This window comes from Cydia strobilella, chromosome 19, assembly GCF_947568885.1.
Source record: "Cydia strobilella chromosome 19, ilCydStro3.1, whole genome shotgun sequence".
NCBI classification, from domain to species: domain Eukaryota; kingdom Metazoa; phylum Arthropoda; class Insecta; order Lepidoptera; family Tortricidae; genus Cydia; species Cydia strobilella.
The window spans coordinates 12,408,366-12,425,391 of record NC_086059.1 but is presented as its reverse complement, the minus strand read 5'-3'; the positions used below and the strand labels follow the sequence as shown (position 1 = coordinate 12,425,391).

General features: G+C 37.6%; 2 protein-coding genes across 2 annotated transcripts in view; one reads left to right on the top strand and one right to left on the bottom strand.

Moving 5' to 3' along the window:
- Positions 1 to 1,549: 1,549 nt before the first annotated feature.
- On the bottom strand, positions 1,550 to 12,863 carry LOC134749968 (malate dehydrogenase, mitochondrial). The gene is made up of 6 exons (XM_063685005.1): positions 12,672 to 12,863; positions 12,316 to 12,526; positions 9,876 to 10,072; positions 4,980 to 5,219; positions 3,520 to 3,612; positions 1,550 to 2,594 (listed from the first exon to the last, which is right to left on the bottom strand). Exons 1-6 carry the CDS (start codon positions 12,747 to 12,749, stop codon positions 2,385 to 2,387), a joined length of 1,029 nt encoding a protein of 342 aa, XP_063541075.1. The 5' UTR covers positions 12,750 to 12,863; the 3' UTR covers positions 1,550 to 2,384.
- A 281-nt stretch (positions 12,864 to 13,144) lies between these two features.
- Positions 13,145 to 17,026, top strand: part of LOC134749963 (vacuolar protein sorting-associated protein 45) — a 28,848-nt gene continuing 24,966 nt past the window's right edge. The window contains exons 1-2 of the mRNA XM_063685001.1: positions 13,145 to 13,342; positions 14,161 to 14,359. Of these exons, the coding sequence (XP_063541071.1) occupies positions 13,250 to 13,342; positions 14,161 to 14,359 (292 nt within the window). The 5' untranslated portion in view covers positions 13,145 to 13,249. The remainder of the gene's footprint in view (positions 13,343 to 14,160; positions 14,360 to 17,026) is intronic.

Here is a 17,026-nt window from a genome sequence, read left to right as displayed (position 1 = left end):
AAAAGCGAAAAAATTACCCTCCAATAGTTTTCTACCACCATTTAGACCATTTTTCGGGATTTCGGAGTTGGTCCCATGTCCCATAGTTAAAAAGTTGCTCAGTATAATCCCAAAATCTCCCTGGCAACGGGAATGCACATAGTTTTTAGCCATCCTGTATTTATTTATGTCTATTGAGATATAAATAATTACATTTTTTGTAGTTAGACCAAGATAAGTCTGCAGCTATTTTGACAGCACACGCGGTGCGTTATTTTAAACGTCAAACTTCTATGAAATTATGATATTGGCACGTCTGTGCATATTGAGTGATCAGCACATTTAATGTAGATCTTGTGATAATGGGTACAAACTCCAAAAAAAATAAATTGAAATGAAAGACTTTTCTTTATCACTCGATCACGTAGGACTGATGTAGGTAACCCGGAGGCTCGCGGGCCGCCGGTGGCAGACCCCTGATATAGAGCCATCTATATCTGACGTCACGTAGACGTGACAGAGTAGTTGGACGGTGCATGTCATGTAATGCACGGATTGCCCGGACAGTTAAAAGTATTAGCCACTTATTTCGTTGTTCTTGATTTCACCATAAGTACTTGTGGAAATCTGTACAATTTGCAGTCACTATTTTTGTCAGTGTTTTACTACTTTTTAGGGTTCCGTACCCAAAGGGTAAAAACGGGACCCTATTACTAAGACTCCGCTGTCTGTCTGTCACCAGGCTGTATCTCATGATCCATGATAGTTAGTCAGTTGAAATTTTCACAGATGATGTATTTCTGTTGCCGCTATAACAAATACTAAAAAGTACGGAAAGTCGAATCCGACTCGCACTTGGCCGTTTTTTACAATTCACAACAACACATCTTGTTAAGACTATATTTATTTTAAAAACAATCAATGTTTACTGAAAAACCATACCTCTTACAGCTCATGCTAGCATTGGTTTCATTTTTAGCCATAGCAAGCGCTGTGATTGTCAGGTTTAAGTTTTCGATTTAGGTCACAAGATGGCAGACCCTCCAACGCGTTGTCTCGTATATCGACTGTGTAAATTAGCGGGCAATTTAGCTCTATATCGAATGTGTAAGGTGATATACTGAATATAAGGGTGTCCTTAGCCATTGGACAAAGCCGAAACGTAGATATGCATTTAGGGTATTTATAATCAGTATACAAAGTATCATAACAACCGGTGTAGCGGTTACGAAGAAATTAACAAATTACGATTTTTTACTTTGGAGCAGCCTGTATGTGTTTTAGCTCCCGAGGTAATAAATAGTATGAAACCTTCAACCTTAGTGATTATCTTTTTTATTTATGACATTAAAAAATTCTGACTTTTGACAAATCTCATCATTGCCGCACGTTGATTCTTTTTATTGTCAATCATTGGAATTAATTTTTGTTTGTAAATTTATTTTTTTATTAAAAAAAATATTAACGTTAGAGCATTCCTGAGAAGTAACCCTAAGTGGCATTTCAGGGTTTGTCCAATAGCTAAGGTCACCCTGTATTTTGTAAATTTAAGGTAAATAAAACATTATAAAAAGTGTAGTAACATTTATTACAACATCCGGACACTCAATATATTTACAAACATTCGTCCTCACGCAGACATGGTAACTTTGGCAATAGGTGCCTCGACCACAATACTTGGTTGAATATTTCGATACTATGAGACACTAAAAACAGTCATTTCAAGTCTTAAGGTATCGAAATAACTTTGCTCAAAATGCAGATGAAATACTAAGTGTATATACGGGGTTTAGCTATTTACCACGCTACCAATGGGCCAGACCGGATGCTATGATTCAATACTGTATTATCGTGTATAAATATCAGTTTTTAACAATGTCGGATAAAAAATGATTTAAAAAAAGTTTTTTTGTAAAAAACTTGATAATAATAATTAAAATAAATAAATATTTTAGTAACAGTTAACGATCGACACTTAAACAATAAAATTAAACTTAAATCGATTCTCCGCGCCTGGCCTTCTACTTAATTTAATGGCATATGTCATTGTAACCGGTTAAAATTCTACGACATATATTTTGGTAAAAAGGTTAAGAGAATTTAACCCGTTTCCTATAATATTGCAGCTATAATATTACTGTCAGCGTTTATGCTTGGCAGTTATGCTATCCTTTAGTTGCCCATCTTATAAAAGGCCATTTCATCACACAAACCAAAAATACATTTTGTTGGCTAAAGCCGCATACTTATCTCCTTGAAACGGAGTCAAGTGTTATACAACTTTAGGTATTACAAATACAAAAGTCAAAATAATAAAGTCAAACGATTCAGGCCAGAAACGCGTTTAAGAATAACGCCATATAACAATAACCGCGTTACAATTACATTGATACAACTTCGTCCATCTACTTATTGACGAATTTCTCGCCGGTGACGATGTTCTTCTTAAGCTCAGGGATGGCCTCCTTGAGCAGTTGTTGCTCGTAGGCGTTGAGGGCGCCGTAGCCGAGGTTCTTGGCGACGCCGCTCTTGCCGAACACCACGGGGTTGGCGAAGTATGACGCCTCGGTCAGGTCAGACTTGATGTACGCGCATTCCACGACGTTGGATTCGCCCTGGATTCGTAAAATTGACATTTTAATATGTCGGTTTTTTTCTGTATAATGCGAGTAAGTCAAAATTGGAGAAGATCAGGGATGAGTTCGACTTTGTACTGCCTATCCTGTGACATATTTGCGTTTTGTACAATAAAGAGTTTATACATACATACATAAAACTTTGTTGATATTGGGTCATGCGGAGAAAGCACCTACTTTATCGTTTCTGTGAGGCATGCATTAAAACAGCACTATTTTGTTGTGATCTTACGGCAAATCGTAATAATAATGTTAACGCGCTTGACGTGGCGCCACGCCGCGTATGATATTGTAGAATTCCAAAGGGTTGTTCTGTACAGACGCATGTCTTCGTCATTTTTCACAGGTTTTGGTCCCTTTTTCGCAGAAAATAAAACTATATTACACCTTTAATCTTCAGTAAATGCGTGTTTGCATGAATTAGCCTTATGCATGAAGTTTATATTTGAACGAAATATGTTTTATTCGGATGTTTGTTACCGTTATATCATGTTACAAATGCATTTCCGTTTTTAAATTACCATTTAATCACTTAAAATTATAAATAAAAAGTACAAAAATTTGCCCGCGAAAAGCTAGCGAGCGAAACGCTCGAAACGCCACGTGACGTCACGCGTTCGACAGATTAGTGTCATTAGTAGCAAACGTCAGTTGGGCCGCCCAACGTGTGACGTCATCACGCTCTGTCGAATTCGCGCTAAAAATTATGAGCGTTTCAACCGCTCAAAAATTTTCAACATTTTAAATATTTTTTAATAAAATAATGTTAAGGTTTACAAAAGTATTTTTATCATTTCCGGTGTTCCAACGATATAAATTATGAATCCAAAAATAAAAAATAAATTCATGCATGGAGCTAATTGATCATTGTTGGAATGTTCCTATGACAGCAGAGTAAACTTACGTTGAGACCGCGCAGAACAGCGTTGGCGAGACGCGCGCCGGCGTACGCCATCGAGAGAGTCGCCGACCCGCCGCCGGCCTTGGCCTTCACCACCTGCATCACATAAAAGGCACTTAAACTATCGTGAGACATATTTCAAAATATTTATCAGTACGGTTTTTTACTCTATTATTTTTAGTCGCTTTTGGCGACATGTTTCGGATTCTTTGGGAATCCATCCTCAGGCACGAGTGTCCGCGGCGGTTGTACCTGAGGATGGATTCCCAAAGAATCCGAAACATGTCGCCAAAAGCGACTAAAAATAATAGTGAGTAAAAACCGTACTGATAAATATTTTTACATAAAAGGCATCACGTTCACAATCTTCACTCTTCTCGAAATAGTGCTGTGTGTTAAGATTGTTTCATCGGTTTGCCGCTGTCGCTGTCACATTTCGCAAGAAACAACGGAGATCATGCGCGCCAAGTGTCCATTTTGATCGAATATTGTCGATTTTTATTTATTTTAAAAACGTTACCTTACAATATCGAAATTAGAAAGCTATGAAATGACTATTTAAGTTAAGATTGTTTTTTCTTCTATTTTTGTTTATATAACTGAGTAAAGTTTGATTAAAAATCCGAGTTAGAGGTTACTTTGGGAATTAATTGTATCAAGCTATGTTATCATAATATAGTCAAGAACTACATATATTTTTTCCACGTCTACGAATATCAACACCTCTTAGAAAAACATGATCATATAAGAATTTTCGCCATCTGGCTCAGGGAACGGCCTTAAGCCTAGGCAGAGTCTTAAACGTAGATTTTCTCTGGTCGCCCTCTAAATGTCTAATTCTTATCCATATAAATGTAATGTTAAACTAAGTTCAGTGTCAGGATAAGAATATAATATCTAAATCTCACTTTAAATATTTAAAGGTTCGGGAGATTGATGCCATCAGTTGACGGAGACCACTTAACTGTCCTCTATGCCAATCTCAAGTTCGCCATGTCTCTGTTGTGTTTGCCAGTTTATAGCTAGTTTAACTAGGGGTCCTTCAGTACCAGTCTCCTGTACTCTTTTAGAGCCTCAATCTTGCCTTGGTCGGTCAGCTTGACTACTGGCTTGCTCTGGTTCAGCACCGGGATGATGGTGACCCCGAAGTGTCCTACAATGACTGTATATGTCTTACCTCAGTACCAGCCTCCTGTATTCTCTTAGTCAAGGCCTCAATTTTGCCCTGGTCGGTCAGCTTGACAGCGGGCTTGCTCTGGCTGAGGTCCGGGATGTCCGGGATGATGGTAACTGAGTGTCCTCCGATGACTATCTGACTCTTACCTCAGTACCAGCCTCCTGTATCCTCTTAGTCAAGGCCTCAATCTTGCCCTGGTCGGTCAGCTTGACAGCGGGCTTGCTCTGGCTGAGGACCGGGATGATGGTAACTCCGGAGTGTCCTCCGATGACTATCTGACTCTTACCTCAGTACCAGCCTCCTGTATCCTCTTAGTCAAGGCCTCAATCTTGCCCTGGTCGGTCAGCTTGACAGCGGGCTTGCTCTGGCTGAGGACCGGGATGATGGTGACTCCGGAGTGTCCTCCGATGACGGGGATCTGTACGGACTGGGGGTCGACACCGTTGATCTCGCCGATGAAGGCGGCCGCGCGGACCACGTCGAGGGTCGTCACGCCAAGGACGCGGTTGGGGTCATAACAGCCGGCCTGGGGACAGAAATAAGTTTGTGACTCAAATAGGAAGCAGTATTGGTATAGTATGAATTTTCTCAAATGATTTTTAGGCCTCAGACCCTAATCCGTTAAACAAACACCTTTGTTTATTTTATGGAGAGGCGGCTTAGTCGCGTGCCGAGCGCGTGCCAAAGCAACCATGTCATTAAAAAGCAGCTATCGTGATAGTATTAAGGTTCAAAATGTAACAGCTCATTCTGAGATAACGAGTTTGGGTATTGAAGGCCGAACGGTTGCCTGCGTGTGGCCTCAGAATACAGAGCTGCTACATAAATTTGTACCATGTAAATAGGACGGTAAAATTTATTTTTAAACGAGTTTGTTCCTGTTCAGTCAGTAGCGGTAGCATTGGTAACCGCTCAACAAAAGAAACAAAGGCTTTTGTTTAACAGATTACGGTGTGAGGAGTAAAATTCATACTATATCAAGATTAAGGTATTATAATATGAATCCGATGGTCCCGGGTTCGAATCTCGGTAAGGGCATTTATTTGTGTGATGACACAGATATTTGTTCTTGAGTCATGGTTGTTTTCTATGTATTTAAGTATTTGTATATTATATATATCGTTGTCTGAGTACAACACAAGCCTTCTTGAACTTACCGTGGGGCTTAGTCAATTTGTGTAAAAAAAACAATAATTTTTATTATTTATTTATTTCATCTCACGTATATCGTCAGGTGACAACCAAAACTTTATAATTACTAAAAAATATTAAACAAAAACGGCCAAGTGCGAGTCGGACTCGCGGATCGAGGGTTCCGTACTTTTTAGTATTTGTTGTTATAGCGGCAACAGAAATACATCATCTGTGAAAATTTCAACCGTCTAGCTATCACGGTTCATGAGATACAGCCTGGTCTGGTGGTGCTTGGACAGACGGACACACAGACGGACACACAGACGGACAGCGGAGTCTTAGTAATAGGGTCCCGTTTTTACCCTTTGGGTACGGAACCCTAAAAATCAACTTTATTTAGTTATCAATACGGGGCACTACAGGTGTGAACTTGTGATGGTAATTAGTGAGTTTTGGTTGTCACCTGTCGATGTCGTCTCTTATCACAAGTCACATGTTAGATTAAAGTAACTATCCACGCTGAGACCGCATGCAACTTTCCTCGCGCTATTTTAATCTTATCACCCTGCAAATAGCATGCTAATAAAATTGTACACATTCTATAATTATATGATGTAATAAGTTTGTTTACTATAATCGCTCATACGATAATACTACGTTATTTGATATATTTGATACTAGCTTTTGCCCCCGACTTCGTCTGCGTGGACTTAGTAACCGCTAAGAAGAATAGCGCCTGGAAAAATTCTCATAGCAATCTAAATTTGAGCATATTATGCACACAAATTAGCAGGCATTTCGTTAATTATCTCAATTCCACCCCGCTTTTTACTTTCTCAAGGGATGATTTTCTGGATAAAAACTATCCTATGTCCTTCTCAGGGACTCAACCTATCTCTATGCCAAATTTCATCTAAATCGGTTCAGCGGTTTAAGCGTGAAGAGGGAACACACAGACAGAAAGACAGACAGACTTTCGCATTTATAATATTAGTATGGATTTATCAATGGCCTGATTTTATTATATAGCTGGATTTTTTATTTATAGCATTCAAAAAACCGGCCAAGTGCGAGTCGGACTCGCGCAAGAAGGGTTCCGTACCATTACGGAAAAAACAGCAAATAAATCACGTTTGTTGTATGGGAGCCCCATTTAATTATTAATTTTATTCTGTTTTTAGTATTTGTTGTTATAGCGGCAACAGAAATACATCATCTGTGAAAATTTCAACTGTCTAGCTATCACGGTTCATGAGATACAGCCTGGTGACAGACAGACAGACGGACAGCGGAGTCTTAGTAATAGGTCTTTATTTCAGTTTATTTCAGTTTTTAGTAATAGGGTCCCGTTTTTACCCTTTAGGTATGGAACCCTAAAAACAGCTGTTGGTGCCTAGGTTTCAAACTCCTAATAACATGGACAAGCAACCAATTACAAGAAAAACGTGCACTGTTTACCCGATTTCTGATTGTTTTCAATTAAGAACATTATACGTTTTAGTCTTTTATTGCGTGCTTGATTGAATACGTTTATTCGGTAGACAAAATAATATAAGCTACTCATATTTTATAAACAATACTTGGGAGACCGAGCTTTGCTCCGATAACATATAAAAACTCAAAAAATGCGCGTTTTCCTAGAGATAAGACAGATCGATTTTTCGCCCCCGTAAACCCCCATACAGCAAATTTCATCGAAATCGTTAGAGCCGTTTTCGAGATTTCCGAAATATATATAAATATATATACAAGAATTGCTCGTTTAAAGGTTTAAGATAAGATAGTTAACTGTAGTGTTAAATAACAAAGACTGTTCATTTTAGTTTGAACATTACTTCAACTATTTTCAATACCTATATATAAATAGGGTATTTGACTACTAGTCAAATCAGTTTCTTTTATCGAACTGTCAAAACGATTTTGCTACTATGGAATTTATATGAAACACTAGCATGTGACGTCACAATCAAATCACCTACTCCATAGTTTTATACGGGTTTTAAAATAGAAATTGTGTATAAAAATAACTGCTGTCTCCGTTTCTCTATTCATCTTCTGGTGCTTTATTTTATGCATGGTGTAAAATAATTTACATATTTCAAATACAGTCAAATACCCTATTACTATGTCCTCTCTATTGTCTTATCAATTTACAGCTGTTTATGGTGAAACAAATAACACTATGACCCGGTTTGACGTTACTGTTATCAGAATTCTGTACTATATGATGTTATTTACCATTAAACATGATGTAATCAAAGAGCATTGTTTCAATTATCATTCTTCTTCCTCGCGTTATTCTGGCATTTTGCCACAGCTCATGGGAGCCTGGGCTCCGCTTGACATCTAATCCTAAGAATTGACGTAGGCACTAGTTTTTACGAAAGCGACTGCTATCTGACCTTCTAACCCAGAGGGGGAACTAGGCCTTGTTAGGATTAATCCGGTTTCCTCACGATGTTTTCCTTCACCGAAAAGCGACTGGTAAATATCAAATGATATTTCGTACATAAGTTCCGAAAAACACATTAGTACAAGCCGGGGTTTGAACCCGCGACCTCCGGATTGAAAGTCGCACGCTCTTTACCGCTAGACCACCAGCGCTTCTTTCTTAATGATCAATGTTTTTATTTATTTTAATTAAGCCTGTTTTTATTTAATAAGTTTTTTGTTTGCTTTATTTTGTTCTAGCAACACAGAATAAAATATAACTGTGGAATGAGATCAAGTTCATTACAAAACAAAGACAGGTTTATCTACCTCCACTGATAAAAGAGCCAGTTTCTATAAATGTGTCTGAAGTAACCATTGATGAGTTACTTAACTTATTTTCTTGATTAAAAATTTATTGTAACACTTAATAGACCTCAGTAACATGTAAAACTTATAAAATCAGTACTGGGAGCAGCAGAGCTTCCTACTTAAGTACACAGTTTTAAGAAATAAAATAAAAAACCGGCCAAGTGCGAGTCGGACTCGCGCACGAAGAATTTCCGTGCCATTACGCAAAGAACGGCAAAAAAATCACGTTTGTTGTATGGGAGCCCAACTTAAATATTTATTTTATTATATTTTTTAGTATTTGTTGTTATAGCGGCAACAGAAATACATCATTTGTGAAAATTTTAACTGTCTAGCTATCACGGATACAGCCTGGTGACAGACAGACGGACAGACAGACAGTAGTGTCTTAGTAATAGGGTCACGTTTTTACCCTTTGGGTACGAAACTCTAATATTCTAATGTTGATTAAGATGAGGTTTCACATGAGCAATGCATTTGTTTTAAAGATATAGTGTTGATAGCTTTAAATGCCTTGTTAAACAACAGACTCACCATCCTACAGGACCTCAAAGGCACCATGGCGTTGAGGGGTTCTGTAATGATAGCCATGATGGCCTTGGGAGACTGCTCAGCGACCACGTGGTCCAGATTTCAAACATAGTATTTTCTTCTTCTTCCTTGTCGTAACCTCATTCATGGCTGAGGGACGTGACAAGTGTGGACACTCTTCACCAGTGCTCTCCAGGCCGCTCTGTCTTGGGCCCAGTACATGCTAGCCTGCAGTGTGGCGTTTGTCACTGACGTTACTCTGTCCGCCCAACGCGTGGCCATACCTCCATCCCTACGCTTCCTTGCCATGCAGCCAGTAATCATTCTGCCCTGTCCTGCTCAGATGACCGAAGAAACTAAGTACACGTTGGGAGCAAACAGTGGAGAGCCTCGTTGTAATGTTAAGTTCGTCGAGAATAGATGCGTTTGTACGGCGTTCAGTCCATGAAATCTGGAGCATTCTCCGCCAGCACCACATCTCGAACGCATCTATCCTGATCTATCATCGGTTTCGATGGTCCAGGTTTCGGACGCGTACAAAAAGATCGAGAAAACAAGGGTCCGCATTAGTCTGAACTTTGTTTTGCGGTTTATGCTTCTGTTCTCCCATATTTTCTCGAGTCTTTTTACCGCGCCTTTGCCCATCTGTGCTCTTCTAACCACCTCTTGGCCGCATTTTATGTATACATAGTATTTTATGTATTAACAAACTTACCTTCTTCAGCACTTCAGAGGCAATAGGCACCATGGAGTTAACAGGGTTGGTGATGATAGCCATGATGGCCTTCGGCGACTGTTCGGCGACCACTTTCGCCAGGTCCCGCACGATGGAGGCGTTGGTGTTGAATAGGTCGTCGCGGGTCATGCCGGGCTTGCGGGGCACGCCGGCGGGGATCACGACCAGGTCGGCGCCTGGTAAGGTTGAGTTTAGGTTTTTGTTAATTTATCATAAGATTCACTTATACAATACAATAATGTCTGTTATTGACAAATAATAAATAATACAGAAGATAAATAGTAGTAGCTTTATTTAAGGTTTTTTTTTATAGGGAATATTACGCAAACTCTGCGTAGGGAGCGCCACTACCACAATCTGAGGGTCTATCGCGAAACGAGAAAATCGAAATTTCGTTATCTAACATCTCTGTCATTCTTGCATATTCGAGCGATAGAGGCAGATAGTGAAATTTCGGATTCGCGTTTCCCTTTAGGTCCTCTATAAACAAACTGCCTTGATGCATCAATGTCATATTTTATTATCTCTAAAAACTTGACAAAAACCTGTTAAAGGTACAGTATGTAGAAGTTACTCTATGGTTTACTAAAGGGGCTAGTGCTGCACTCTGGCGGCAGAACATTGCAGTATTTGCAGTAATACCCCCTATTGACCGAAGCGTCAGCGAAGGTCTCCATTTTAACTTGGGCATTTTGCTTTCGTATATCCGGATGTTCTCCTCTACAGGTCGGAATTCTTAACCTATTCTCCTGAAGATTTATGACCAGATTCTATGATAAAATAGCTTTTTTTTATCAATCCAGTTTTTGAAAAGTTTTTAAAAATGCGAAATTTTACATAAAGAACTTAAGCGCCAATAGCGTCTATGGCGCTTAAGACCATTGTGAGTTCACTGTGATAAAGACACAACGAACTAAGTATCTAAGATTTCATATAGAATGCTCCTAACTCTTATAATTATTAAAAAATCGAAAAATAAGGAGGGGAATTGCTGTGTTTGATATACAACAAATTGTGTCAAACTATTTTCAATAATGTTAATATCCAGAGAGGAAAATGAGGACTACTTCTGTATGAAAAGGTGATTTCACGCATGTCCTCCACTTTCGTCTTAACGCAAGGTCTACAGTCTCTACAGCTCACGTAACTCTCGTAAAACAAACATACAACAACAAAATTCTAAGGAACAATGGAACCATTCAAGGATTTTTCACTTTATTGTGAAACTTTTTTAATTAATTGACTATTTTTAAGTTTCACTCTATTTTTAATTAATAGACTTGAAGAATTTTCTTGCCCAATAAAATACCTAAGTGTGGTTTGTTTACATTCTTTTAAATACCTAAAGATACAATAGAGCAGTCTTGTCCAAACGTTAATTGCAATTAACCAATTACCAGTCCAAATTGAACAGTAAACCTTAACGGTGGGTTACAGTTTACGGAAGTATTACTACTTATTACTTTTATTTTATTTTATTTATACTTATTCAGCATAACAACGAAGTTGCTGTAATCGTGCTATTTTGTTAATAGGAATATATCGGGATGATTTGATTAATCGATAGTAATTTAGTTTTGTAATATTTGCTATTACTTCGGCCTAGTAAAGAACCTAAAACAAGATCGAATATTTAGCCATTTGAGGGTAGATGAAAACATTACACGATTAAATGAAATAGGTTAAAGCCAGAATGATGAAGGAACAGATCTAGGCAGTTTTCTATTTGGTTGGTTAACTGATAAATGTTTCGAGTACCCGAAAATATGAAAACACATTGTTTACATTTATTTAACTACCTAAAGATACAGACTATAGTTCAAAGGTGCACACTTAATAGCAGCTTTGTATTATCTATCGGCAACATTAAGTTGCGACTGTATCTACCAAATTTTTTTTTAATGATGAAGCACTAAAGAAATACTTGAATAAGCAAATCAGTTGGAATTAAGTGTCATAAATACTCGCAAGAGATTTATTTAATTTATTCGTGCTCTCATTATTTCACATTCCATTACTAATTTGATTTAGTCATAGTTTTCAGTATCAAATAAAAAGTTTTTTATTTGAAATCTGAAAAAAATATTATTAGATAAAATTATAGTCAAGTCCTGATGATCCAACATGTTACAAAATACAGATAACAAAAATAACCTGTTTTTTTCCACTAACACAATGCCAAGGTCACTACATTTTAGGACAACTCAATCATAAAATAATATTCAAATAAGAATAATTTACGACATTGTGCTATTTAAGAGTATACAAGGTCAATATGTACTTGAAAACCATTGAGACTTGTCATTTAATTTGGTATCAAATATAAAAAAATAGGTTATAAAAGTTGTTATGTAACATGCTACCATTGATCACAGATTACGGTAAGGCTACGGTAAATGTGTTCCAACTTCAAATGTACCTTTGATAGCGGCAGGAAGTTCCTCAGGGCCCTTGTAGCCAGTGACCTTGGCGACGGTGTTCATATGGGACAGGTCCACGGCCACACCGGGCGTGACCGGCGCCAGGTCATATAGCGCCAGCTGGGTCACCAGCGGGTTCTGTTTGATCAGCAGGGCCAGGGGCTGGCCAATACCACCAGCCGCACCCGCCACCACCACTTTGAAATTTCTCTGAAATATCATTTTTGTCAAATATACAGACACTTTGAAAGGTAGGTGGAGGAGGAAGGAAAGACAATGAGTTTATAACATCGCATTGAATTAATATTACAATGGAAATTAGAAAATCTTAACGAAAAGAGTAGAAGTTATATACCTGAGGGGATGTAGAGAAGCTCTTGGCTCCATTTTGAACGGCGAGTGTGCCAACAGGCTTCAGGACGCGGGAGAACATCTTCGCGTGAGTATTAAAAGGAAAGTGTCAGACTTTTATTATAAAATTAAAATATTCGCCGATCACTTCCACTGACCCTGCCGACCTTTCGATGATAACTAGTGACGTGACGTAACGTCACTAACGTCAGTGGCACGTCACGTCGTGATATTGATATCGTAAATCGCATAGGCCTAAGGCCTAGATTCATGGAAAATGGAAAACTGGTAAAAAATCTAAACGTTTCAAATCATATATATTATTCGTATTCCCCCTTTTATGTATTTTCTTATTGTTTTATTATAATGTAAATATTATAAACTACCAACAATTTAGAGTACCTAAACGTGTTTGCACTGACCATACTGACAGAAACAGTGAAGATACTAAACGCAATTATCAAATTGACAGCTGGGCTGGGGTGTCACCAAAACAATTTCTCATAGTTTATTTGTGATTTAATTCAATTAATAAAGGAAAACATATTTTCTGCATCACTTATTACAAGAAATACTATCAAAATGAACGTTATACAAGCAGTCAAGATGTATATAACGAAGATGACAGAGGAAAGTGGGCCAGGAATGAAAGTTATTCTCATGGATAAAGAAACTGTAAATATTTACTTATAATTTTATATTTATGTTTAATGCACAATATAAAAAGTGCTTTGCAATAAATAACAAATCTAAGGAACGAATTATTTAACTAAAATTTTACCTCTGAGGTAACCAACTATATCAATACAAATCTTATTAGAAATTGACTTACCTTTTTAAAACCTTACCATTTTATATAAACTCAGTGTTTTACCATGATTATCTATGGACACGTGCAAATTCAGGTTGTCAAATGCACACTCCCAACCATTTAAAAACATATATGTATGTACTCTCTTTTTTGAAGAACTTTATTCTTAGTTAACACGTTTCCTGTGGCTATGGGTTAATTTTATAAGCATACTTGCTATAATTAGTTATATCAACCCTGCATGGCTAGCAAAAAATTGCTTGTGAGATAGCACTTGCATTTGGTTCAAACATCAACAGTCACATGCTGGAACTACAATGGACATGTTGAAATATTATAATCATTTTTTTAGGGTTCCATACCCAAAGGGTAAAATTGGGACCCTATTACTAAAACTCCACTGTCTGTCTGTCCATCTGTCACCAGGCTGTATCTCATGAACCGTGATAGCTAGACAGTTGAATTTTTCACAGATGATGTATTTCTGTTGCCGCTATAAAAACAAAATAAAATAAATAAGTGGGGCTCCCATACAATAAACATTTTTTTTTACGGTTTTTGCGTAATGGTACGGAACTCTTTGTGCGCGAGTCCGACTCGCACTTGGCCGGATTTATGTTATCCGATTTCCATCTTGAAGACGGTGGGTTGGACTGATTTGGAAAATATATTTTTTATGCAGACAAGTATAGTGAGCATGGTGTTCAGCCAGTCCGAGATCCTTCAAAAGGAGGTGTATCTGTTTGAGAGGATTGACAGCCACTCCAAGTGGGACAACCTCAAGCACATGAAGTGTATTGCCTTCCTGCGGCCTACATCAGAAAACATAGCACTTCTGTCTAGAGAGCTGCGGTACCCAAAGTATGGGGTGTATTTTATATGTAAGTAGATTGTATTTACTCAAAAATCATCATCATCAATGATGGTGATGATTTTTAAAACTAAAAATATTATAAAAATTACAATAAGTTATTATAAATTCGGTAATATTAAGTTAACATTAAAAACATTTATTTACACAATACAATAAAAATGTGCACACTACATTAAAAAAAATGCAGACATTTTAATAAAAAATAATAATAATACATATGGTTGGAGAGCCGGCAGTAAAGTTTCGAACCAACGTGATACCGCGATGAGATGCACAATGGTTTCCCATAAAACTGATGCTAAGTCCGAATTTGATAGTCTGCCACGGCAGAACTAGCCGAAAGTACAAAAAAAATAGCCACTTCCGGTGCGAAAAAGGGGGGGTCATTTAACCCATCTGATACTGCAATAAAAGCTATGGCATCAGTTAGAAATTTACTGGTAGATACAGAAAAGCGAAATCTGCCAGTATGATTCCTGCCGGAAGTGCTTGGCATACGCTCTCAAAGGTGACCATCAGGACCCCTAAATTAACCCATCTGATACCAGCATGAAACCAATTCCAGTCGGTAGATATGAACCTTCTCTTCAGGAATATATAAGTCTGCCAGGGCGCTTTCAGCCGAAACACCTTGACATACGAGATTATGTGGCGCAACATCCGTGGTACCCGTATAACCCGTATTTTGGAATTGTACATATTACGGACATTTCAAATACTGCAGGCTTATTAATTTATTACTCTATGCTTATATTTGTATATTATTACGTTATTAATAACACATATTTATAATAAATTAAGTTAAAATAAATTAAATAATGTGATTAATATGATTAATAGTCACAGAATTAGCTATATGAATCGTTTGTCTTTGTCTGTCATTTTGACTTATGTATTTGTAAGAAAAGGATAAAACATAATTTAACTAATTCAGGCTCGTAAAGTTTTACGAATAAGGGGGTAATTAGTATTCATAGCTAAATCAGGCTTGTAATGCGACATAAAATGATTTTTGGTGGTTTCTTTTACGCTTGAGGCGTTTTTTCACCTATTTGGTGTATCTAATCACTATCTTATGTAGGGGAGAGAGGGGCAAGACGAGACGGGGTAGCGGCTTTATATGGCGACACGACTGACCAACCATCAGAATCCCGTTAACGCATGACGATGCGTCGCCGCCGTCGCCATCATAGCAATCAGTTCGCACAGTGACCGGCTAGACAAATGGTGTCGTTAATTATTTATTTGCAAAAAAACTGTTTTTGCCATATTCCTTGTTATTTTTAGGGTTCCGTACCCAAAGGGTAAAAACGGGACCCTATAACTAAGACTTCGCTTTCTGTCTGTCTGTCTGTCTGTCCGTCTGTTACCAGGCTGTATCTCATCAACCGTGATAGCTAGACAGATGAAATTTTCACAGATGATGTATTTCTGTTGCCGTTATAACAAACTATAACTAATTGTTTATAACACCTGTATTTATTACCTGTAATGCACAATTGATGAATAAATGATTCTAAATAATTCTAAAAACATAATAAAATAAATATTTAAGTGGGGTTCCCATACAACAAACGTGACTTTTTTGCCGTTTTTTGCGTAATGGTATTATGGTACGGAACCTTACGTGCGCGAGTCCGACTGGCACTTGGCCGGTTTTTGTGTTTATTTGGTTTGCGTTTGTTTCCTTATTATCACCAGCACATATATACTATTAATTTATTCCTGTGGCCCAGCAATCACGCCAACAGCTAAGGACTTGTTTGGTTTCAAGTACGGTTTTTTTTTTAACAAAAAACTTTCGCATTTCATTAGGCACATGGGGCAAGATGGGGTACATCTTGACGGTCGTAGTTTTAAAGTGATAAACTGATGAAGAATTGCGGATTTGAATTTATTTATTCTTCTCTTGTAGAACGGTGAAAAAGTATAAAAGAAAGTTTTGACTTTCTTTTATACTTTTTCACCGTTAGAGGAGAGTGGTTAGAGGCCAAGAAAAAAGCGGTGGATGCTGTTATAAAGGGAAGATGGGGTACATGTTAGCTGTAAACACATTTTCTGTCCCTCAGACGACTTAAGAAATAAAAGTAAAACAGTTCGTGAGACGTTATCAGACGATGGACCCAATAGCCAAAAATTGAAGTTTTGTTTAGGCCCTAAATATAATATTTCTATAAATCATTCTTATCTTGTCCCGTAGGGGTTCCCCATCTTACCATACCTAGGGGCAAGATGGAGAGAAGGCACTTTCGGCCATTTTAATTTATTTTTAATTTAATTATCTAACAAGAGAGTTCCTAGTAAGTGTTGATTATGAAAGACTGATTACCAAAGATAAAATTAAAAATAACATAAACTTAAAAAGAATAGCATTTTCAGTTTTATTGGACTTGAAACATTAAGTATCCCGTCATGCCCACCTCTCCCGTACATTACTTGACGTTGACGCAAAAATGACGTAGTTTAACATTCAGGGTGTTGTTTTATAATACTACAAATAAGATAATAATAACTAATTTATTGACGACCGGTCTGGCCTACTTACTGCCTGCAAAGTCGACTGTCTTGGGTTCGAATTCCGATAAGGGCATATATTTGTGTGATGAATTTTTCACTTCCATAAAGGGCTATACTCCAGATGTACACCTTAATCAGTAGCTTCTTGCTTTTACAT